General features: G+C 36.4%; 1 protein-coding gene across 1 annotated transcript in view; it reads right to left on the bottom strand.

The window, feature by feature from the left end:
- The window catches only part of SHC3 (SHC adaptor protein 3), a gene marked incomplete at both ends in the record, with an annotated part of 42,938 nt that extends 18,319 nt beyond the window's left edge, over window positions 1–24,619 (bottom strand). The window contains 4 exons of the mRNA XM_083353795.1: window positions 49–168; window positions 2,904–2,967; window positions 9,353–9,423; window positions 24,098–24,619. Of these exons, the coding sequence (XP_083209921.1) occupies window positions 49–168; window positions 2,904–2,967; window positions 9,353–9,423; window positions 24,098–24,619 (777 nt within the window). The remainder of the gene's footprint in view (window positions 1–48; window positions 169–2,903; window positions 2,968–9,352; window positions 9,424–24,097) is intronic.
- Between the last annotated feature and the right edge of the window lie 1,546 nt (window positions 24,620–26,165).

The following is a 26,165-nucleotide window of genomic DNA, read 5'->3' on the forward strand; positions in this document are numbered from 1 at the left end:
TAACCATAAGAGTTTTAAAAGAGAAAATAGGGATGATGAAATACCAACCTGCTTGCAGTCGGGAGTCATCAGATTTAAGCTGGTAGTGGATATATTCAGACTGATGTTCATTCCTGCAAACTGAAGATTGCTCTTCCCCAGAATATTAGAGAGAGCTTTACTTGGTGGCTGGAAAAGCAAAATGCATGTGTTTCAGTACTCTATCCACATTTGACACCCTCTGAATCCCACTGAATAAATTGTCACCCCTGAAATTTAATAGTCAAGAATGTGACATTTTAATCAACAGTGTGCTTATGCTTTAAATGCTGGTTTAAAAGAAAGAGAAAATACAGTAAAGAGGAAAAATGGATCTCATTTTGTACAACTGAGAAATGGAAGAAACAGTTTTAAAACTGGAATAGCAACCTTTTCTGATGATACACCACTGTGCGAATGATTGGTGCCCAGTAACCCGGATTGCTGGTGAGAATTTGCAGGACTGCAAATCTTAAATCCTGCTTAAGATGTTTTATTATTGGTTTTCAAAAAACATTTACAGGTAGTCCTTGACTTACAACTACAACTGAGCCCAAAATTTCTGTTGCTAAGTGAGATGGTTGTTAAGTGAATTTTGCCCATTTTACAACCTTTCTGGCCACAGTTGTTAAATGAATCACTGCAGTTTTAAATTAGTAACTTGGTTGTTAAATGAATCTACCTTCCCCACTGACTATGCTTGTCAGAAGGTCGCAAAAGGTGGTTACATGACCCTGGGATGCTGCAACTGTCATAAATATGAGCTAGTGGCCAAGCATCAGACATGTGAATGTGGGGATGCGGCAATGGTTGTCAGTATGAAAAACAGTCATAGGTCTTTTTCCCCCCAGTGCTGTTGTAACTTCAAATGGTCATTAAAGGAATGGTTATAAATCGAGAACTACTTTTTAAAGAACACTTATGTTGACTGAAGACAAATAGGTTTCTGAATAGGCACTGCATTTTTTATGATTCTAATTGCTAGAGGGTGGGTTAATGATCACACAAATATGTGCACACACAATACACATTAAATGCATATAAATGTACATAAATATAAATATTGCCTAGTTATTTCAGGGACCATCTATCTCCTGAATTAGGATCATAAAAAATGCAGTGCCTATTCAGAAACTTATTTGTGTTCAGTCAAAAAAAGTAATAAGAATGTTAACAAATATAATAATCCACCTTTGTTAAGATAATAAGCCAGGAGAAATCTAAAATGCTAGAGATGAAACCTTAATACAAAACATAGATCAATGGAAGAACATTTTGTAAAGAGGAAAGTGACACATGCTGTGACAATTTTCTATTTCTATATAGGTCTTTAATACAGCTCTCACTTTAACATTATCTTCTGTACTGTCACGACTTTCAAACTAATTTACACACATGTTTTTGAATCATTACATAAAAACATAAATATCATACATGTTTAATGTTCCTAACATTGCCTCAAACCCATTGTGCTTAATACAATCTGAACAGGAACAGCAGATAAATAATTATATAGGTAGATGTAACTTTGTAGCAGTGTTTGAACTGAAGTATCCACGAGTTACTTTATCCATGTAAAGAAAACTGCACGGAGCTCTATCATGTCACAGTGCTAAGACAGATACACAATACTTCTTGATACAAAAATATCATGCCTGTGAAAAGCTAAAAATTACGTAGAAAGATATTCTACTTGTGTCTTTTTCTTAATGTGGTTCCATCTGCAACAGAGCATTTGGTAAAAAAGAATTGTGTGCTCCGATCTATTAAAATAATACTCTCCTTAGAGCATTACCTAATATTAATCTAGAAAATAGGATCAAGAGTAGCTTTGGGATAGGTAATTTTATGATATTCAGGTTAGGGCTACCAAGTTTGGGATGCTCCTAGACAGCTGCTAGGTTGTTAAATGGCAAGACTTAAAATTTTCTGTGTCTCTTCACAGTCATCTAGTAGTCATATGGACTGAAAACCATTTTGGTCTAATGGTTAATCTTTAACTCTGGTTAATTCCGGTTAATACACCAAGCAAGGAACTATAAGGTGCAAGTTCCAGTCCTGCTTTAGGTATAGAACCCAACTGTAACGTCGTGTGGTCTCACACAACGACAGACGCGCAGCTTGGGTATGCAGAATTCTTTATTGCAGTCAGGAACGGAGCTGAGGAAAAGGGGTAACCTGGCATACCTTTATACCTGCCCAGGTGAATACCAGCCAATGGATTCAAACCTGGGCTTCCCGCCAGTGCAGGTGGTCAATAGATTTAAACCCTGGCTTCCCGCCAGGACTGGCTATAGCCCGGGGCTGTCAAGCTCGTTTAAACCAGGCTTTCCCGCCAAATGCAGTTATAGCCTGGAGCTGTCCAGCCCCGCGCCTCCTGCTGTGCTGACATCCTGTGTATGCTTTAGCTGCATACACTACACCAACTATGTAGTTTCGGGTGGTTACTCTCTTTCAATCTTAGGAAGAAGGCAGTAGCAAGCCACTTCCAAAGATGTTGCCGAGAAAACTGAATGAATTTATCCATGCAGTCACCAGAATTCAAAATATAAATGTAAATAAAAAGTTAATTCTTCTTCCCCTATCCTGCTTAAGTTCTTATATATGTTTGTACAAAAAGCTAAACATAAACATACTTAGTGCTTATCAATTATTCGTATCCCATTATCTTGGGTAGAAGCAATATAAATTAATAAAGAAACAAGACAGCAGTTCCATTTGATGGTGAAGATGTTCTAGGACTGAAAAGACTCAAGTTCATGTCTGTCCTGATCCACAGAAGCTGACTGGTTAATTTTGGGACATTTTTCGTAGATAAAATTGGAGAAGGACATGATGGTTGGACAACAATATAGTGGTAATAAATAAGTAATTAAGATTACTACCTTTCTTCTTTTAAAAGCTCCTTTGGTTCCTGGCACAGCTTCACAAACAAGGCCAATTGCTTCTCTAAAAAAGATGAAATACGATGTCAAAAGCAAAGGCTTATGCTATTTTTCTTCATTAATTTTTACGAACAGTGCTTGAAAATCTAAATTGGTCCCTTATGACATTTATGTATATGAGAATCTGCAGAAAAATCTGAAGTTAAATTAGCATTGTATGGTATTAGGCAATTGAAATGTTGTATATTTGGACAATTTCATAGATTGCATTAATTGTGCTAACAGGAACAACTGGATGACTCAAGCAGCAAATTCTGCTAGAGGAATGTGAGTATAGCATAATATATTTTTAATGCATGGATTTTCCTTCTACCTGAAAGATATTTTTTGGGTTTCTGGAGTCAATGAGATTGATTTTAGATTAGATGTAACAGACTCTTCAATACCTGAAACATTAATTACGAATCAATGCAAATAGTCTGAATAAGTACACGGCAAACTCTGGCAACTCTTAATTCTCATTTTCTTTCAGTTTTTGGTTTAAATGCACACAAGCACATAACCATACACCAACACAGATCACAATCCTTCACAGTCGAATCAGGTCAAATAAACTCTTTATTCAATATGATGTTGAGGTCATTTGAATGCTCTGTTGCAGAAAAAGACTTCTCAGCATTAACATTTAGTTCTGTTTTAGAGTGACTATTAATATTATTAGTTGTATGCTGATCTATGACTGAAATAAAACAAAATGAAATATAATGTAAAATAAAAATTTAGTGTTGAATAGCCTTCATATTTCCATAGACAAAAAGGGTTGTTGGTAGTGTGCAGGAAGACACAGGAAGACTAGGGCTGTTGCAGAATAATCCCTGATACAGAATGACCACATACAAGAATCAGGAACTCAGCCCTACCTCCTCCAGAAATCATTTTGTTTAGCATGGTTTAGAGAGGATTTCATTACAGGTGTGATGTATCCAAAACATTTTTCATGAGTACAGTTGCTTTTGTTTTTCATCTACAATATTGCCAAGACAGTATTTTTTTTATTACTATCAGAAACTCTTTGGGAAATTCTATGATTGTTGAAAGGCAATATTACATAATACAGAAGAGACTGTGTTTTGGAAACTTGACCATAAGATATTTAGGGCTTTCAAAATAATTTAGTGCCTGGGAGAAGGCTTAAGAATAGACCAGAAGGCTGCGAAGATGACACATGAGGCAGATTCCCTAAACTGGATTCTGTTTCAGCAGCTGCACAATTGTTGTTTCATAGAGCATGACATAATAGTTGCTAGCATTCTCTCCTCTGCTAGCTGTTCCCTAGGCTGAGACTGGAACTGCAAGGATTCTATAAGAAAGAAAGAAGAGCACTGCATTCTGGGAGTTTTGTTTGTTTGTTTGTTTTCTGGGCAAAGCAGGAACAAGGTGACTTCTTTATACCCAGCATAGAAAAAATAACAGATAATCAGGAGGAACGATGGGCGCCTCTTATCCTTTCTGCCTATGGCAACAAATCAGATGATAAAAATCCAGATTAGCCTAGCAGAAGTAAGTTATTGTTTTAAAAAATAGCAAAAGAAAAAGTGAGTGGGTTATAAATAGAAAAATATTTAAAAAACAACTTCTTATTCACGTTCCCTGAATGCAACAAGATGACTGCCCGACAAAACCCTTATCTGGAAACACCAGATTATCAAAATCTGCTTAAAAGTGCTTTAAAAAATGTATGGCAAAAATGGGGTTAAATGCAGGCTTGTATTTGTTAACCCCTTTGAAGCAATGGACAAGCCTTCTCCAACTTGGTGCTGTCTTCATCTGAAGACCAAAAGCATTGGACTTCTATTTCCTGATTTTCACAGCTAACAAGCATTCTCAGAAGAGAATCTGTTGGGGAAAAGAGGTCCCTAACTCTTTCATGAATAAGTATATATGATATAATAATAATAATAATAATAATAATAATAATAATAATAATAATAATAATAACAACAACATTAATAATAATAATAATAATAATAATAATAAGAAGAAGAAGAAGAAGAAGAAGAAGAAGAAGAAGAAGAAGAAGAAGAAGAAGAAGAAGAAGAAGAAGAAGAAGAAGAAGAAGAAGAAGAAGAAGAAGAAGAAGAAGTTGGAAGGGACCATGGAGGTCATCTAGTCCAACCGCCTGCTAAGGCAGGAAACCCTATACCATTTCAGACAAATGGCTGTCCAGTCTCTTCTTAAAAACTTCCAGTGTTGGAGCATTCACCACTTCTGGAGGCAGGTTGTTCCACTGGTTAGTTGTTCTAACTGTCAGGAAGTTTCTCCTTAGTTCTACGTTGCTTCTCTCCTTGACTAGTTTCCATCCATTGCTTCTTGTCCTGCTTTCAGGTGCTTTGGAGAATAGCTTGGCTCCCTCTTCTTTGTGGCGGCCCCTGAGATATTGGAACACTGCTATCATGTCACCCCTCACCCTTCTCTTCATTAAACTACACATACCCAATTCCAGCAACCGTTCCCTATATGTTTTAGCCTCCAGTCCCCCAATCATCTTTGTTGCTCTTCTCTGTACTCTTTCTAGAGTCTCGACATCTTTTTTACATCGTGGTGACCAAAACTGGATGCAGTATTCCAGGTGTGGCCTTACCAAGTCATTGTAAAGTGGTATTAGTACTTCACGTGATTTTGATTCTATTCCTCTGTTAATGCAGCCTAGCACTGTGTTGGCTTTTTTGGCAGCTGCAGCACACTGCTGGCTCATATCGAAGTGATTGTCCACTAGGACTCCGAGATCCCTCTCACAGTTACTACTATCGAGCAAGGTACCACCTATACTATACCTGTGCATTTGATTTTTCCTGCCTAAATGCAGAACCTTACTTTTTTCACAATTGAATTTCATTTTGTTAGATAGTGCCCAGTGTTCGAGTCTGTCCAGATCCTCCTGTATCTTAAGCCTATCTTCTGGAGTATTGGCTATTCCTGCCTGCTTGGTGTCATCTGCAAATTTTAGATATATCTTGCTTTCTTGATCAAAACTGACCACTGGGCCAGAAAAGGATTTCCAACCAATTACTAATACAGCTATTGGAGCAAAGAAGGTAGAACAATGCATAAGCAAGATCTCTCCTTCTTTCTCTCCTTCTTTATCCATCCCTTATATATTATGGCACATATCTAGCTATTTATTCACATATAATGATGATTTTTAAGACCAGTTCAAACCTAACTTAATGCCCTCAAAAATTGGGCTCAAAATATTAAATCAGATATTATTAATAAGCTACCGTAATAAAGGATTCTTAAAACTGATTTACTTAGGTAGCATTTTGTACTTTTCAATACATACAGGGGCAATTCGGAAATAAATCTCCATTTGGCTGTCAATGACAGACACTCGCAGATTCAGAACTTTTATTATACACATTAGAAAACTACAACATTACTTGACTTTTTGACATAATAACCATTCTAATTGAGATACTCATCATAACGACTTACAATCGGCAGTTTGGCAGGTCGAATCCCGAGTGCCACGTAACAGAGTAAGCGCCTGTTACTCGTCCCAGCTTCTGCCAACCTAGCAGTTCGAAAGCACGTAAAAATGCAAGTAGAAAAATAGGGACCACTACGGTGGAAAGGTAACAGCGTTCCGTGCGCCTTTGGCGTCTAGTCATGCCGGCCACATGACCACGGAGACGTCCTCGGACAAGCGCTGGCTCTTCAGCTTTGAAACGGAGATGAGCACTGGCCCCTAGAGTCGGAAACGACTAGCACACATGTGCGGGGGAACCTTTATCTTTACCTTAGTCACTTGGTGCCAAATCTGGGCTATGAGGGGGTGATCAAAAACATCCCAACAGAACTGCTTCAAAGGTTTTTGGGTGCATCTAAAGGTGTGTGGGCGAGCATTATCATGAACCAACATCACAGCAGAAGTCAGCATGCCCTGACGCTTGTTATGGATGGCTTGTCTGAGTTTTTGTAACATTTCACAGTAGAATTGATGGTCGAATCACACTCCACACTCCATGAACTTCACTAGCAGTACTCCTTTGGCATCTTCACATTTGGTGGGATTTTCTATGGCACCACTTTCGGTGTGGTGTTGGTTCACGATAATGCTTGCCCGCACACTGCTAGACACAGCCAAGAACTTTTGAATCAGTTCCGTTCGGATGTTTTTGTTCACTTCCCCATAGCACAGATTTGACATCAATGAAGATGAGGCAAATGAGTTCAGCAATGGTCATGTTTATTTGCTTGCAGGATCTGAACTGAGGAACTGAGCTGCAGCCTGCAGCAATTTATAGCTGCAGCCTGCAGCAATTTATAGCAATTTATAGCAGCAATTTAAAGCAACCCATTGCCACCTAGGAGCAGCCAATAGCAGCACTGGAGACGGGGTGTCTGAGTTCCTGGGAGCCGTTAGCTAGCTCCAGCTTACCACGTGGTGTTACAATTAAGCCCAATACATAACCAAAAAACATCCCAACAGAACTGCTTCAAAAGATTTTGGGTGCATCTAGCGGTGTGTGGGTGAGCATTATCATGAACCAACATCACACCAGAAGTCAGTATGCCCTGACGCTTGTTATGGATGGCTTGTCTGAGTTTTTGTAACGTTTCACAGTAGCATTGATGGTCGAACCACACTCCACACTCCACACTCCACACTCCATGAACCTCACTAGCAGTACTCCTTTGGCAACTTCACATTTGGTGGGATTTTCTATGGCACCACTTTCGGTGTGGTGTTGGTTCACGATAATGCTTGCCCACACACCGCTAGCCGCACCCAAGAACTTTTGAAGCAGTTCCGTTCGGATGTTTTTGATCACCTCCCCATAGCACAGATTTGGCATCAAACTACTACTAAGGAATTTCAAACCTTGTAAAACATGATGACAAGTGTCTCAATTGGAATGGTGATTATGTCAAAAAGTAATGTAATGTTATAGTTTTCTAATCTGTGTAATAAGTTATGTATCTGCGAGCATCTGTAATTGATAACCAAATGGAGATTTATTTCCAAATTGCCCTCATATATTCAGAATGGACCCAGTGTCTGTTATTCAATATTATCATAGTTTCACCTTACTATTTAGGAAACCTATTCTTTTCCCCAAGTGACAGACACAAGGCTTTTCCACAGAAATTATTATATCCACAAGATTTATAACAGCACATCCTCGCTTTCAAATATATATACTCTTGTGGATTTATAGAATCAATCACAGATTTGAAACTATACAGAAGTTGTATTGAAAAAATGTTCTGAGAAATCGTGCAAATATATTTTACATTGAAAACATTGACCCAAAATTTACAGCAGTATGCTTTAAAGATTAGACTGAAATAATATACTAGCTACAATATTTCCTGCCTTAAGAAACATTTCACAGAGACAAAATAGAGTCAAGTAAAACAATCTTAAGTTGACATACTTTATTTATTTGAAATTTCGTACATAAAGCAGTCTTTTCCAGCTTAGGACATTTTCCCATATCTCAAATAAAACACTGAGCCTGCATTTCACAAAAGCTTATTGCCGTTAATAAATTTGTTAGTGGGCAAAAGAATCCCATCAAACTCCTGTTTTTTTGCAACATAGACTAAAACAGCTCTCTTCCTATTATATTTCCTCTCTGAGAAAGCCAAAAAGTAAAGCTGCGCAGGTTATATTCTCCCCACGGTCAATTTCAGTTGCTAGCTCATATTAGGGCTGATATCCTAATTTTCCAGTCAGAAAAGCTTACCGTCTGCACTCTTCTCAATATTTCCAAGTGGCTGGAAAATCACCTACCAATCACCGCATTTCAGATAGTTAGATCTGTAGGATTAGTCAGAACAACAGTGGACAGGCCCAGTGAAGAGATCCTGCAACATCAGCGCCCTCCATCTCCCTTTCTGTCTCTCTTTGCTGCTTCACTGCGCAACTCTTGGCACAAAACTCGTGTTCAAAAGAATCCCAAACAAGAGGTAGAGATAATGGGCATGAGGTTGTGCTACAAAGTGGTTTGCTTCATCCTTCATCTTTTCCCTACAAACCCCACAAATCACTGCTGCTCCACTGCTAGGTCTCTTGAGTTGGAGATCAGCTCATAGACCTGTTGAGTACGGAAGAAGCAAATGTTTGGACTTCCCACTAGCTGAAGTAGAATAGTCCCTGAAGACACTGTCCAAGAATATATCAATCATTTTATATGCCATATTGTATATCCATAAATAATTAATTTTATATGCTATACTGTATGGCCATAAATAGTTTTATATTTTCAGTATTTTAAGGCAGAGCAGTTATCTAAAAACATTTGTTATGTGTACAAACTTATATATAATTAGCAGCAGCAGCAGCAGCCCACACTCTGCACTATTGCTCTTGTCTCCTTCGAGTAAATTGTACCTGACTCAAAATACAGGGATGGGAATGTACGTAGAATATATCATCTTACCTTGTAATCTGTGTTCTAGTATTAAAATCCAGAGATTTCATGGACCGCAAGACTTCTATACATCCCAAATACTACAAAGAGAAAAAAGTATGTGTGTAAATATAACTGAAATAAACTTTGTCTAGCATAATCCATACTCATACTTTGATAGATGGAGGTTGTCGGTTTTATTTATATCTCTTTTCCAACAAATAGGCCATCAAAATGGCTTGCTAAGGATGTATAGTAAAAAAAACAACAACACCCCCTTTCTTCTTATTTTTTTCACTTCTACATACAGTAGCAATCCTTTAAAAAAATTTAGAACCCTCTTTTTGGTTTTTCCTGTTAGGTTAGAAGCCACACAAAAGGCCCTTTCACTAGCATGTGTGCACATTTTTAAGCATACTATTGTTGCATAGTTAGTTAATGCAGCAGAAAGTCCCTTATAGTTATAATTTAATTTGATGCTACACGTAAGTGCATAATAGCTGTGCAAGAAAAGAATGAGTTAGAAAATTTGCATACATGATATCTTGTGTGTACAGGGGGAAGATATATCCTGTGCCACATGCATGACCCTCAAATTGTGAAAGGCATCAGAGGCTATGCAGACTGTTTCAGGTTCTTTTCATAAGTGTTTATACACCATCACATCTGGACGAGAATTTAGATTTGACAGTAAAAAGGCTAACTGGCTATTGACTATTCTACAGCTGTGTAGATATATTTAAATTAGACTAAGTGATCTTAACAAGGTCTGGCCAATCTCTCCTGTCTCTGTTGGAAAAGAAATAGAAGGCAGCTGTAAATTTTCCTGGCCACAAACATCTTTTGCCTGGTCCAGATATTTCAGTCAGTAAACAACTTTGGGCCAGTTGCTGGGATGCTGAATATAGAAGGATAATGGTTGGAATTCAACTTTGCATGCACCAGTTTTCTGCACCAATAAATCTATTGACCATTGGGGGCAATAGATGCAGACATAATTGGCAGAGGGACTCAGCACTTTTGTCTTCTTTGTCTAAAAGGCTTGCTTTGTATGTTTTTTTGTAATGGACGTTCTCTGGATTATGCTAAAATTTGGGGGGGAGCTTTCATCTCTTCCTTCCTCTCTCTGCAACCAGCTTTGGTCACCACACTATAAAAAAGATGTTGAGACTCTAGAAAAAGTGCAGAGAAGAGCAACAAAGATGATTAGGGGACTGGAGGCTAAAACATATGAAGAACAGTTACAGGAACTGGGCATGGCTAGTCTAGTGAAGAGAAGGACCAGGGGAGACATGATGGCAGTGTTCCAATATCTCAGGGGCTGTCACAGAGAGGAGGGGATCAACCTATTTTCCAAAGCACCTGAAGGCCAGACAAGGAATAATGGATGGAAACTGATCAAGGACAGATTCACCTTAGAAATAAGAAGAAATTTTCTGACAGTGATAACAATTAACCGGTAGAACAGTTTGCCATCAGAAGTTGTAGGAGCTTCATCACTGGAAGCTGTCGAGAAGAGACTGGACAACCATCTGTCAGAAATAGTGTCGGGTCTCCTGCTTGGGTGGGAGGGTTGGACTAGATGACCTACAAGGTCCCTTCCAACTCTGTTATTCTCTTCTTTCAGTTCAGACTTCCTTCCCTTCTGACTTGAACCTGTGCAATTTAATGGCTAATCTGACCACTCTTTCCCCATACTAGAGGTGAGCATACAATACAGGCTGTTACTGGTAAACAGACCTGAGTAGCTTAGGTTTGCCATTGTCTCCCTTCCTAGGGCTGAGAAAAAGCAACTATTCCAAAACCCAGCCCTCTTTATTTACTTTAGATTTGAGTGAGGCTTTAAACTGATTCAAACAAAGGTGTTATAGAGTCATACATGTACTCAAACATGTTTTTATGGCATTTATGATTTCACTTTGCATAGACAGTAAATAAATTTACCTGAGCTGTTCAGCATGTTATGTAATTCAATTAGAAATACAGATATTCCTGAGTAACATTCACAAATAATCTGACATTTTGGGTTATTGGGGGAATCCTGGAATTTTAAGGAAGCAAGATAGAATGAGTACTGATACTTATGAACTTGGCTATCGATAAACACCATAAGAAAGTGTGCGTGTATAAAAATACATAAAATTGTCTTGCTGAAGAAATGAAAATGATTATGTAGATTTCTGCAAAAATGATGACTGAAATAGGAAAAAACTTGCAAAGAGCAGGTACTAAATTCTCTAAGAAATTCGCCACATCCCCAAATACAAGATAGGAGCCTGAACAAAATGTAATATATATATATATATATATATATAAGCACTATTCTTGCATTTTTTTTAATCATGAAAATAGCATTTTCATAGCTGCTTCTAAAGCTAGCACCAAACTCCTTCCCTAGGTTTGGTAGTTTGCCAGTCAGCCAATATTCTAAAAATAAGCTTGCAGAATTAGACATTTCTTATATAGGCACATTTGAATTCATGCCTGTCTGAATGCAATCTGTCTCACTACTGCTGCATAATACTTTTAGCTGGGAAAAATAAGCCTGTCTTTGAGAACTTGCCAATAGTTATTCATGTTGAACTGATTATGTGTATAGTAATGTCATAAAACAGAACTGGCTTCATAAAAAAAAAAGCCAGGATATTAATTGCATATGAATAAGGGCTAAGAATACGTTTTCTCTCAGGTATTTTTATGTGTGGAGCATCAACGTGTGAAGCGCTATAAATATTCTGTTACATTTGATTGAAATTTATTTTTAAGATAGCAGAACTCTGCATGATTGCATTTTATTATTCTTAGATTTTCAAATCAAAATTACAATATAAATAGATAAAGTTTAATTGCTTAAATGGAAGAATTAAATAGAAATTTTAAATTTTAATGTATTAAAAATAGAAAAAATAAACAGAAGGAATTAATTACATTATTGAAAATATATAATAGCTCTTACCCATTTGGGAAAGTAATAACAGAGAACAGAGGTAGATACAGTAGTAGCTATGCAAATCAGGTTCACAGTTGGATTTTCTAAAACACAGAAATAAAATTAAACTAAAAATGAAAAAGTGGGGGAGAAGACTACACCCACTGATGTGATATTATGATATGCTTCTTCTGCCTTTGCAAGGGTATCCACAGGAAGAAGTAAAAAAAGTCTCACCATGCACAAAAAGACATTGCTTGTGCAGGCACATTTGTCATTTGACTTTTTTTACCTCTACCCCACACATTTATTTATTTATTTTTCACAGTTCCTTTAATATACCATAATATACCAATGAAATATAAACATTTTTTCAAGTATTTAACATTTGTTATATCAGTAATACTGTATGTATTATATATTGCCATACATAAATACATACACGTAAGTTTGGGTGCTGCTCGTCCATTTCCCCTTTCACTGTATCCACCCTCCTTCTCTCTCTTCCCTCTTCTCTACTTTCTTTCTCCCTTTCTCCTTTCTTTCCTACTTCCCTCTTCTTCCTCTCCTCTACTCTTTCCCTCACCACTCCCCTCCCATTTCTCCCCACTTCTCCTCCTCTTTCCCTCCAACCTTCCTACTTCCTTCCCCCTCCTCTACTCTCTTCCCTCTCTCCTCTCCTTTCTTCCCTCCCATTCCTCTTCCGATACAATTCAGGGGTGATGTCCAAGCAGCTCCTCTGCTTAGATTTTCAATGTCTATATTAGGTATGATAATATCCTTATCTCCTCACTTCCATCTAAATTAGTGTTAGCTGTCTTTTAAGCATATTCTCTTTTTCACCCACTTTTGAACTGCTAGGTGGGCAGAAGCTGGGACGAGTAACAGGCGCTCACTCTGCTACGTGGCACTCGGGATTCGACCCGCCAAACTGCCGACCTTCTGATCGACAAGCTCAGCGTCCTAACCCACTGAGCCACCACGTCCTTACCCAAAATGTACACTCAAGCTTTTACAGAATTATTATAAGAGCTAAGAATTATCTATACTGACCTGAGATCCTTATGGGAAGAGTAGCATAAAACATAATAATCTACTCATGATAACATTTTGGTGAGACCTATTAAAGTTGATCTCTTTTTCTCCTAAGTCTTTATTTTCCTGATCTTAGATCCCATTCCACTAAGCATGCTTTTATCATTATTAATTTTATATTACAGGTGGTCCTTGAATTGTGGCCATAATTATGACTGGAACTTCCATTGTTAAGCCTTTTTGATCATCGAGTCATGCCCAGTCTAATGACCTTTTTTTTTTTGCTATGCTCATTAATCTGGCTTTCCCATACTACCATTGTTTGTCAGAAATCCTCAGGGAATGATGCGAATGGTGATCATGTGAGCCCAGGACATTGCAACCATGGTAAATACATGCTGGTTGCTCAGTGCGTGAATCACAATCATGAGACTGCAAGGACTCTGATGGTGATAAATGCAAGGACCACTTACAAGTCACCTTTGTCAACACCATTATAACTTCGAACAGTCGTAAAATGAATAGTCGCAAGTTGAGGACTACTGGTATGTTATACAGTTTTATTTGGGGCTATTTTCCGCATGAGAAAATAACAATTATTTTACAGTATCACTATCTCAGTTGTCTTCATTATTGCTGCAAATCTGTTGTGGAGTTGGAGGGAAGAGTTAAGAGACTGGCTAGTCTGGAATCACAAAAGGGGAGGAAGCAGACAACCTCTCCAAACCTTGGAATGCTTACCTAGTTGTTTTGTAGTGAGTGCAGCTGGTCTGGCAAGATTTTTGTAAATAGGCAAGTGGCAATAAAAATACTGCCCTGATCAATTTTTAGTGTCATTCTGGTTCCTTCTGCCTGACAAAAATCTAATGAAATAGAGCTGAGAATATTCCCATATGCTCGTTTGTGTATTCCAAAAATAAAGAAAAAAGCAACTAAGATTTCTTAACCCTTAATACCATTTGCACAGATAGAGAATTTTACTAAATGTGCGATCACAAATATTAATACTTCTAATATATACTTCTCATTAATGTATGTAGTGAATATGTTTTTTATTTCCAGATGAAAACTATGGAAACCAAACATAATTTGATAAGAAATTGTTCAGAAAATGTAAATACCCAGAGCAGAGTCCAGGAGAAGGATGTTTTGATAAATCCTCCTTGAACTAATCAAAATTGTGTTTTATTGCTCAGAAATTCCTCATTAATACTAAGAAAGAGTCATACTACATTTTATTTGTGAAGTCAGCTGAAATCTAATTCTAGAGCAGCTCTCAAATAAAAATATTTTGCCTTATGTCTTTTTTTCTAATTGTGCTGCACTTCATTATTTATGTTTTTGGCAATAATTAAAAATATTGTATAAATTAAAGGAATTGTTATCATCATATTTTTAATAGTTTCCTATAGCCCTTTTTATTATATCAAATTGTCAGATCATGGTTCTGTTCTGTCACAATGAATACAGAGATCAGTCACAGTAATTTCAATGGTGATGCAATATCAAAATTCCCAAAAGTTTCTTTAGCACAGGGGTGTCAAACTCACAATGTCATGTGACGTGTCGCAACGTATCATGACTTTTTTTGCCATTGCCAGCAATGGGGTGGGCACAGTTTTGCTATGATGCATCCGGCCTGCAATTTGATACCCCTCCTTTAGCAGCCGGATTGTTAATCCCTGTTCTTGATGTGTGCTACTTCCTGGCACTCTAAGGTAAACTAACATCATGCAAACGCCACCATGGTAGGGAAGAGGCAAGTTATTGGCAAGCCCTAGTTGGTTTGTATCCGTGGAATCAAATGCTACTCAGAACCAGCAAAGTATCAGAAAGTCTTATGAACCTGGAGCCCATATTCACATTCCTTTATCTGCAGCATAAACATATTCCAGTAACTGTCTCTGTGAAGTTGACTTTACCACACCTCAGCCCAAAGCTGACATATGTTAAAATCATCTTCAGCTGTTCCAGTTTTCAAATCACATTTTCTCTCTATACTTAACACAATTTCTATCATTGGCATGCCTCCTGTTATTGTTGGTGAAGTTGAGAACATGGGTTTGCCCTATTATTATTCGACAATTTTAAGCAGCTATGGATGTAAATCCTTCTCTCATCTTTACAACAGGCCACAGTCTTTCACTGTTATTTCTAAGACGGGATCCAGTTTCTTCTGAAGTCAACCTGAAATATTGAGTGCTAGTCTTTTACTGAGAGAGTTCTATTCCTTTGCTGAACAGGGAGCCATTTTAAACTAAGAAAGAAAATCAGATTGTGTCAGAATTTTGTTCCTTTCAAACAATGTTGCTTTTAGCTAATTGGATCACTGTCAGATCACTGCTGATTGTAACTCTAATTTAAGGTCCAGAAGATAACACACCAAATTTCCAGAGTCACAGATTCACTAGGTAGCTTTGCACAAAATAACCTAGAAGGTCTGAGCTAAAGAGAACTGTTAAAAAGCTTGTATAGTGTTGTGACATGAACTCCAGACCTTATTACTTGCATGTGACATCACAACAAAAGTAGAAACAGGTGGAATGATTACTGCAATGTCACAATATGTTTCACCATTTTAGTATCACATTTAAAACCTGATGTCTATGCCTCAATAAGACAACTAAAGCCTTTCAAGAAAAGGAAAAACCTTTGAAGCTTTGTGTTAGATTACCAGAGGTAAAATGATTAATCGAGTATACATTTCATCAATGAAGGATATTTTTTAAAGATAACTTTAAAATTTCCACCTAAATGCTTTTTTCACTTGTTACAAACATAAATGTCAACTTCCCATACCCAAACACTGAGAAACATATTTGTTTCATATGTTATGCTTACAGGCCATGATGCTTTGTAGAATTCCACTGCATGACTGAATCAGTACATTTTATTTTATTATCATCTTTAAATAGTTTTAAACGGTTTCTGGCTAATTTCCTGATCAGTGTCTGTGGCTGTAAAATGGAGCTTTGCATTTTACAAAGTTTCTGCAATTTCACAGCAAATAAATCAGAAGAAACTTTTGAACAAAGACTAATGATTGAATTGCTTTTTTAAATTTACAAGTCAACCGGAACAATAGAATCTTAATGCATACATATAGAGATTTCACACACAAATATGTTAGTTATGTATATATTAACAAAAGGTTGCCTTGTCTTGTTTAATTTGATAATAAGGAAGCCTCTGCTGGCCGGTCTTCTGATTTTCAGCAACTCACCCTATTTGAAGATCAAGTGAGAACTGTATTGAAGGCTGTGAATCCCAGCAAAGCCGCAGGCCCAGATGGGGTGCTGGGGATAGTGGTTAAGAACTGTGCCAACCAATTAGCAGGGGTCCTCACAAGGATTTTTAACATCTCCTTGCAAACGGCATGTGTACCATCACGCTTGAAAGCAGCTACCATTGTCCCAGTCCCAAAGAAAACTGCAGTTGAGTGCCTGAATGACTACAGACCTGTTGCATTAACGTCCATTGTTATGAAATGCTTCGAAAGACTGGTTCTCCAACATCTCAGGACATGCCTCCCACTGGATTTTGACAAACATCAATTTGCCTACAGGGGGAACAGGTCGACAGACAATGCCATAGCTACTGCTTTACACTCTGTAGCAAGTCATCTTGAGAAACCTGGAAGCTATGTCAGGATGCTTTTTGTTGGTTATAGCTTGGCTTTCAACACCATTTTGCAGAGCAGTCTCATCGAAAAGCTGACTGACTTGAAATTTCCCCCCTCCATCTGCAATTGGATTCAAGACTTTCTCAGGGACTGGTTACAAACAGTGAGGGTCAGGTTTGCTTTATCCACCCCTCTGAAGCTTTGCACCGGCTCACCACAGGGCTGTGTGCTTAGCCTCTACTTGTACTCATTGTACACATATGACTGTGTATCATCCGACCCATCTACTGCGATAATTAAGTTCGCAGATGATATTACCGTAGTGGGTCTTATTACAGGTGGGGATGAGACAGCATACAGGGGGGAGATACAAAAACTATCCATATGGTGTTGTAACAACAACTTGCACCTGAACATTGGCAAGATGAAAGAGATGGTGCTAGACTTCCAGAGGAAAAAGGAAGAACCTACCCCACTTTACATCGGGGGGGGGACTGTGTGGAGAGAGTTTCCTCCTTTAGGTTTTTGGGAGTCTACCTCTGTGAAGATTTTACCTGGAAAGTTAATACAATCCAGGTGGCCAGAAAGGCCCAACAGAGACTTCACTTTCTCAGGGTCTTATGGAAGAACAGGGTAGAACAACGGCTAATGACCCTCTTTTACTGGTCTACTATAGAGAGCGTCCTCTCATACTGTATTGTGGTTTGGTATACTGGTCTGACAGCCACAGATAGGAAAGCATTACAGAGGGTGGTGAGCACAGCACAAGACATTGTGGGCTGTCCCCTGACACCACTGGATGACATTGCCAGTGCTCGCTGCCTTGGAAGAGTGAGAAAAATTCTCAGCGATGACTCACACCGTGGACGGTACCTCTTTACTCTGCTACCATCGGGTAGGAAATAAAGGAATATAGCCAGCCGTACCAAGAGGCTGAAGAACAGCTTTTATCCATGGGCTGTTAGGCTTTTGAACAGGAAATAGTTTTATAAACTTTAGGCATGACTGACTTGTGAGGCTGGTGTGTTGTGCAATTAGCTCACATGGTGTAATAAGATGGAGGGTTTGTGTCACTGTGAGTTGGGGGTGGGGGCACGAAGGGAGGCTCAGCCAATCTCAATGTATACATGGTTGTACTTTGACAATAAAGATTCATTCATTCCAACAGAAAGAATTTTTTCTCTATTGGTAGTCACTTGTATCCAACAAAAATGGTTGAAAGAATCAGGTGGCTGGCTTTGAAAGCATGGTTAATTGTTTTTAATATAATCTAGTTATATTTTTCTAAATAGGGAGAGATGTTAATTGGATTTTCTATCAATTGTAAGACAAACTGTATAGCTTTAGGAATTACTCATCTTGGTTAGTTGGTAAGTGTTAATATAAGGCAGTTGAAAAACATAATTTCCTATTCTCAGAAAACAAAATATCTTGACCAACATAATTGTATGGTACTTCTGCATAATATAATATGGAGCCCAGTAGCCACTAATGGAAGTTTGAATTTTTTCTGGTGCAAAAATGGAAGAAACAAAACAAAACAGAAGAAATCCCATTGTACAGGACTAATGCATGTTAGATGTATCCCCGTATATGGCATTGTCACTTATAAGCAGCAATATTGCATCTTTCCATATTTATTTTTAAAAGGCCCTGAATTTAAGATAGTAAATTAGGCTAAAAAAAAGTTGGCTTAATTTTATTTTCAGAAAATATACTTTCACCTTCCCTTTTAAAAGGTACATTAATAGGAGAGGCATAGTCATCCTTTTAGATAAATATGCTAAGAGCTGGTGCAATTTTCTAAACTATATGAAGATATTCATGTATTTCCATATATATATATGAAACTGATATTCAGTAGGTTTATGCTCTCTCTCTCTCTCTATATCTATCTATCTATCTATCTATCTATCTATCTATCTATCTATCTATCTATCTATATATATATGCTATAAACCTACTGAATATGTTTTCAAAATATATTTATATTTATCAGAGAAAATTGGTTGTAAGCACAATCTGCATTTTTATTTTTTTATATTAATTTAAACCAGCAAATCAATGCAAACTCACAACTGTTTAAAAAAACAATAGAGATTTTAGCTGTCTTCAGCCACTGATCCTTGAGGTTAGATTACAGTCACGGTTCCAAACTGTTAGATATTACAGCATTAAAAAGGGATTGACTTGAATGCATTGTTTCTATCCGTCGTAAGAACTGATGTACTGCATTGCACAAAGAATTCTGGATGTCTGATAAAAGAAATACAAGCATTTTGAGTCTCCAATACATACAATATATATTGTACTATATATTTTAAAGCAATATCCATGTATTTATTAAATTTATTTATTATCCTCACCTTTTTTCAGTAGCATTTAGTAGAAAGGAGCCTAACATATTCTAGAACCCTAATTAGATCACAGCAACTGCCGTAATCCAAACTATATTTCAGGATTTATAATACATACAAATTAACCTGGTGCATATCTTATAAGTGATAATCCTTACCAACATGAATTTACTTTTCTTCTGCACAAAGAAAATGCTTTTTTTTAGCTAATTCCTGGTTATGTTAAGTTGACAGCTCATACAGATGCTAAATATTCCTGTGGAATTAAAAGACACACCTGGCAATAATTTATATACATTTTTGAACTAGTCTTTGTATGTATATTTGAATGATAAAGAACTATTAACCAGATAAAAAAGATGGCTACACATTTTTTCTTTTTAATTTAATTGCTTTACTATGGGCTGCAACATAAGCATTAATTACAATTTATATAGACCTCTGGATTTTATTAAATATGAATTTAACAAGTGGTACATTGCCAAATCAGAATTTTTATTACATTGCACCAGGCATAGATGCTGGGGAAGGAAAGAAAAATCTAGGAAAATGCTGACCTTATAGTTCAACAAATTCAGTAATTGCATCAGTACCATTGTATACTTGGGAAATGTATATAGATTCTAAACCAATTATTCAATGGTTTTTAAAATTTTACTTCAAATTAAACAGTTTCAATTTTTCATCAATGGATAATGAGATTATTGCAGGACTATTTTTCTAACCCTGTCTTCAAAAAATTGTGAATATAACTAAAATTTACTGTTTTGTAGAAGTCTGCTGATCTTGGTGATTTCCCAGCTAATTTGATTATTTTTCCTTCTATTTAATAGGTGATATAAATCAAATCTTTTGCAAACCTCCTCCTATTTCTCAGTTTCAATAATGCATACACACAAACACACACACACACACACACACACACAGAGAGAGAGAGAGAGAGAGAGAGAGAGAGAGAGAGAGAGAGAGAGAGAGAGAGAGAGAGATTCCCAAGTCTTAAAGTTCCAGTTAAGCAACTGTTTCTTTAAATGTAGATACTAAGATTTTATCATCTACCTTGGCTCATAGATTTGCTCCTTGTTCTTCTTCCTAATATTGCACAATTGTTTAAGTTGGATTTCTGTGCGGTCATAAAGCTTCTGATAATGTTAAATTGTTAATTAATGCAAATTCTGCACTTATTTCTTTAGATGCAAAGAAAGCTTTTGATGTAATTTCCTCAAGTTTCTGACACAGTTGTTAACTCACACTGAATTTCTCCAAAATTTTGCACTTTGGATTAATATGTTTTATTGAACTTCTAATCTTATATGATTGTCAATTATATCATCAATGTGAGAATTAATTTTCCAATTTCTGAATATTTGAATATTATGTCAATTCCCACAGTCTGAACTTGCCCTATTGTCACATTTTGGCTAAAATTCACAGGATTGCTAATATGACTAAAAATAATCACTGACTTCTAAAATTATGTATAGTTCTACACTTTTTTATTATTATTTTAATTCCATTTATATCCCGCCCTTCTCCGAAAACTCAGGGCGGCTTACAAGCTTAGCAATAGCCTTCATTCTATGTATATGCCTGCTTATTAGGACTTTCACACCCCTCCCAAGAGGCATTATTACAAAGTCAGCTTAATTGCCCCCAACAATCTGGGTCCTCATTTTACCTACCTCGGAAGGATGGAAGGCTGAGTCAACCTTGAGCCTGGTGGGATGCGAACCTGCACTAATTGCAGGCAGCTGGTGTTACTTAAGGAGGCATTAGCCCACTGCTCCACCAAGCTACTTGGCTTCATGTATATAATATAAACTTATTTTATACAAGATACAGAGAGAAAGAAAATTGCAAAAGGAAATTTCTAATCAGATCCTTTAAATTAAAGCAAATCAAACAGTATGAAAACAAGTTTAGTTATTAAAATATTAGACAAAATCTAAAGTAGTTAAAAATTAAATTGGCAAATTGTTAGAGAATTAATAATGTGCATTATTAAAACGAAGGATACTAAAATACTGAACTTCTAAGATACCAAAATGCTGAATAATGAGTTGCTTTTATTCATTCCTTCATTTATTCATTGTGTATATTATAGATAATACAGATTTTAAACTACTTCACTAACAATTAGCAGGTTAGAATAAAAATACTCGAAGTTTTAGATACGGTAATTAACTAAAATATGACATGGACAGTATATCTTTGCTGAATGCATTACTGATTCACAACTTCTCATTAAATCTTCTTTTTCAAAATTATCATTCGTGTTTGTCCCACTATATATTTAACATTGGTGAAGATAAATGTTTCCTAATGGATTCTGAATGTGTTATAAGATAAACATAGTCTTTCCAACTTAAATATAAGAGATATTATGGTATAATGTTCTGGATTTAATGTATTGTATCCTGGAGTTTTTCTATTAGGACTGTTTCTAATAGTTTGGAGTACTAAAAGTTTAAATTTGGAATACTCATTTCCTTCCATTTATGAACTGTAGCCATCCTTCCTGTCACCAACATAACTTAATCAAATCCTTATTTTCTCCCTCAAGCAATACTAAAAAATATTGTTTCTGTTTTACAAGGATGGAGGAAGAATAGATCTGATTCCCTAACAACAAATGTTCAAAAACTGTTGGATCATTGGACAATTCCATCAAATATGCCAGTTAATCATTTTTAGAAAAGCATATTGATATTTTCATTAAAAAAAGAATTGTGCATAATGATATTGTTATATAATGTAAATATATTATGTTCTTATTATCAGAAAGACAAATCTATTCCTGACTTACAGCAAAAGACTGTTGATATGTGTTTACCATTATTATCAACAACAAGGAGACAAGAAAGAAGATTTTTCAGCTGTTTGTGAATTTTTTCAGACATAAGATAAATTTCTAGTTCTTTCTTACTTTCTTTTTGGAGGAAAACTAATATCATTGTTATATTATTTTTTAATTCTGTGTATTCATGTAATGTCTTACATATACCAGGGGGACTAACAGAAACATTAAAAATTCAAAACAATAAAATATTATTAAAATAATTATCAGTGAAGTCTGGAAACAAGTGGAAAAAAACACTTTAGGCAGCAAACTATCTGAAATATATGGAATCACAATCCATTATTCTCTATGTCAATAACTTTTAAAAAAAAATTGCTTTAATAATAAAAAAGGAAATGTAAAAAAAAGAATCTAAAAAAGAAAAAAAATACGAGGCAAAAAAAATCAGTAAAATAGAAATATCAGTTTTCTATTAAATACATTAAACTCTGACCAAACAGAATAATACTGGTCTACTTTCTGTTCCATTCCAAGTCAATTCATAAGCAGGAAGCAAAAAACAATGTCCAATAATGATAATCTTTTTGCTAAACTAGAATTATATACTGAGATCATGAATACACTTTGTTTTCTATTTACCTATCCATCAAAAGTCAGCACAAATGTTTAAGAGAAGCTTTCAATAATAAATAGTTAAAATGAACATATTTCTATCGAGCATATTATTTAATCCACCAATAATAGTGCCTCATCAATCAAGTTTTTAAAGACAGCTGAAATTTGCAACTGACGCTGCTTCATCAGAATATCAGTAAGCAAATGATACAGAATAGCTATTCTAAAATCTGTCATTATCCAAAAATAAGATAGCATTGAGAAGCACAGTTTACTCTACATGCCATGATCAATTTATTCATTAAATATGGTTCTTAAGTAATGCAGCTATAATTACAAACATTTACAAATTACAAACAGTAACAATTTTCCTATTTTTGTAAAAGCAAACTTTTAAAACAGATAATGAAGAAGATAACTGAAATAAAAGTACAGTCGGTGTGGAATCGTGAGCAACAGCACTCTGTTGTACTATATGGTCCATCACAATTTTTTCCTTTAAATAATCATTCCTATTTTCAATAAATAAAATATAAATAAAATGCTTTTGGCTTAATTTTATGAAACATCAAATTATTTTTTATGAAAATCTGCTCTGTTTACAAAAAATGTTCATTCTCAACAGTGCCATTTTAGAACCAAGTAACTATCAGCATACAGTCACAAAATAAATCATTAATTTTGCCTTTACGTCTTAGACTTCACCTGGTCAGATGAGATCTTAACTACATTGAACAGAAAAACTAACCTAGAAATGCACAAGGATTTTTTTTTGTCCTACCCATCAACTATCACGGAACATAGAGAGAAAAAAAGTCCTGTTAAAGACTGTTATATAAAACAAGACTGCATTTTGAATGCACCACTTGAAGAAAGAGTATTTCTGTTTGCAAATAAGACACATTCTACAAGCTGTTGCTCTTCTAGCCTTGACATGCAAATAAAAGAGTTGTGTGTGTATTTGTACACACACACACACACACACACACACACACACACACACACACTCCATTTGAGATATTTGATGTTTGAACTCAGAATTATCATATGGAAAGATGTTACTCTTACCTCACCTACTACAGATTCTCTAGAGACAATACTAATGAATATAGACAAATACATGCAGCGCTCTGAAGAGCTGGATATATAATCCCTTTAATTTTGGAAGTGCTCTTTCCCACTGCTTTAAATCATTTAAACTGCCAAGCAGTCAGCTTGAATGCTCACTTAATGAAAGCAAATTAATGTAGGTTTTTTCATAATTAAGTCTTTTGCACTTAACAGTCTTTATCAGATTTCCAGAAATAAAACACTAGTATTAAAAATCCTTTAGCCGATATGGCTGGTGTCTAGATTTCATCCCCCATCACATTTATTAAACAGATACAAAAAAATAGAGCTTAGGGGGGAAAAGACCAACCTTCACAATGTACATCACTCCAGCTCCTAGGATCTTCTCATTTGAATGCAGCCACCCTTGGGTTACTTTGTTGGCAGTGCTGCCATGTTGATTCCAGTCCTCACCTCCCAGGTACATTTCCTCCGACCATGGTTTTTTCCCGGTATTCATCTTGTTCTCGTCCTGCTGAGAAGACAGGGTGGAAGTAGCAAGGCTACATATGTTGTCTGAGGTCTCTGCTGCTGAGCTACCCTGCAACCTGGACACAGCCAGCTCTTTCACTGCAGAGGAGAGGGTCTTGATGCCCCAAAGACTGCCTGTAGATGAGAGTTTTAAGTGGGACGCTTTAGGCAAAAGAATAGAAAGGGTGGTGTGTCCATCATGCTCTTTCTGGAGGTTCTCAGGTGAGGCCAGATATGGTGAAGATGCTGAAGTGGTATCTGTTGAGGAGAACTTGCTGTTGATGGACCAGTTATGGACAATATCATCCACTGATGTCATCGAATCATTCCTGAAGCGGTTATACTTGGAACGCTGAAGCATGCCCTTCTATCTGGAATCTTGTGTACGTTCCGGCAAACAGGAAACTCCTCTACTAACATAGCAGATGATTCAGAGTATCAAAGATGGTCAGTAAAAATGTGACCATGGGGAGGAGCTTGTGGGGTTTTTTTAAAGAAAAAAAATGAAAGGAATTTTGCTTAAGGTTCCATGGTAAGGCTAGGCAAAGCGGTAATTTTCTGTGCAACAGAAAGATCCCAGTCCAGCTCAGAGCTGCCAAGTCTCTCACAGCAAAAGCATGACTCACACAAATGAGAAGGACCCTTTTCAACAAAAGGCTCAGTGAATGCTGCAAAGCACTTCCTGTAAGGAAAAAAAAAATCCACCCACTTACAGCACACTACCTCCAATCAATTCTCACATTTCCTTTCCCTATTTGAAACAAATATTTTTCCTTCCTTCCTTCCTTCCTTCCTTCCTTCCTTCCTTCCTTCCTTCCTTCCTTCCTTCCTTCCTTCCTTCCTTCCTTCCTTCCTTCCTGGTGGATGTCTGCAATGGCTCAAAGCAATTGCATTAACTTTTTTCCCTATGTTAAGTACTAGCCTATTCCAATAACTTTATAAAATATGCCCCAGTGTGCAACTATCCAAATTAGAAAGCAATGCTACAAATTCTATATAGTACAGAATCTTTCTCTCTCTCTTTCAGAAAAGCTCATTATCGATTAAAATAGCCATATGTTTGTCACCATAATCAGCAAAGTGCAGTCTTTCTTTTAAAACCACAGTGTTCTGATTATGGTCTTTTCAGTGCCAACAGTTTTATATTAAATGTTGTGCTGTACAGTATGAAAAACATACGGCTTAAGTAATTTGTATTAACACACACACACACACACACACACACACACACATGCATATTTACTTTAATCTAATATTTCAGAAATGCTAAAGGACAACTGAAAAATATTTAAGACAAAATAGTAATGCCTCCTTTCCAAACTGAAAATAAATCCATTAATAAGCATTTTGATTTTCATCAATAATAAAAGATGCATAAAATTCCCAATATGAAGAGATAAGTAACACACCAACCTTATTGTAATGTACTTATTGTAATCATGCAAAATGTAACATTATTATGGAAAGCTAATCTTGCTCATGTTTTATTAAATTCATGTATTTATATTTTAAACTATGAATTTGAATAATTAGACCAAAAAGGCAAATTTCAGAACAATCCTACTGCAACTTAAACAAAAACAAAAAAACAAAAAAACAGAAAAGAGAATGGCAGCACACAACTTAATATATTATCCAGAGAACATATGACAGTTTTCTCAGAGTAAAGGCTGAATTACAGAAAAAGCAATCACACAATAGCATCTTTCAATGCAGGTATTTAATGAGACAAATTTATGATACATAAATGAAGGCAGCACCTCTGATCCCAGCAGTGATGAATGAAAATGTCCCATTCATTGTAAAAAGCAAATTTCTAGTGATCTGCAGAATAGCCTTTCATCACAGTGCAAACCTGCTACAGCTTCCACACTGCATTCATTTTTCCCCCTTTTCTCTTGCTACCC

This window comes from Vipera ursinii (genome assembly GCF_947247035.1).
Source record: "Vipera ursinii genome assembly, chromosome: 2".
NCBI classification, from domain to species: domain Eukaryota; kingdom Metazoa; phylum Chordata; class Lepidosauria; order Squamata; family Viperidae; genus Vipera; species Vipera ursinii.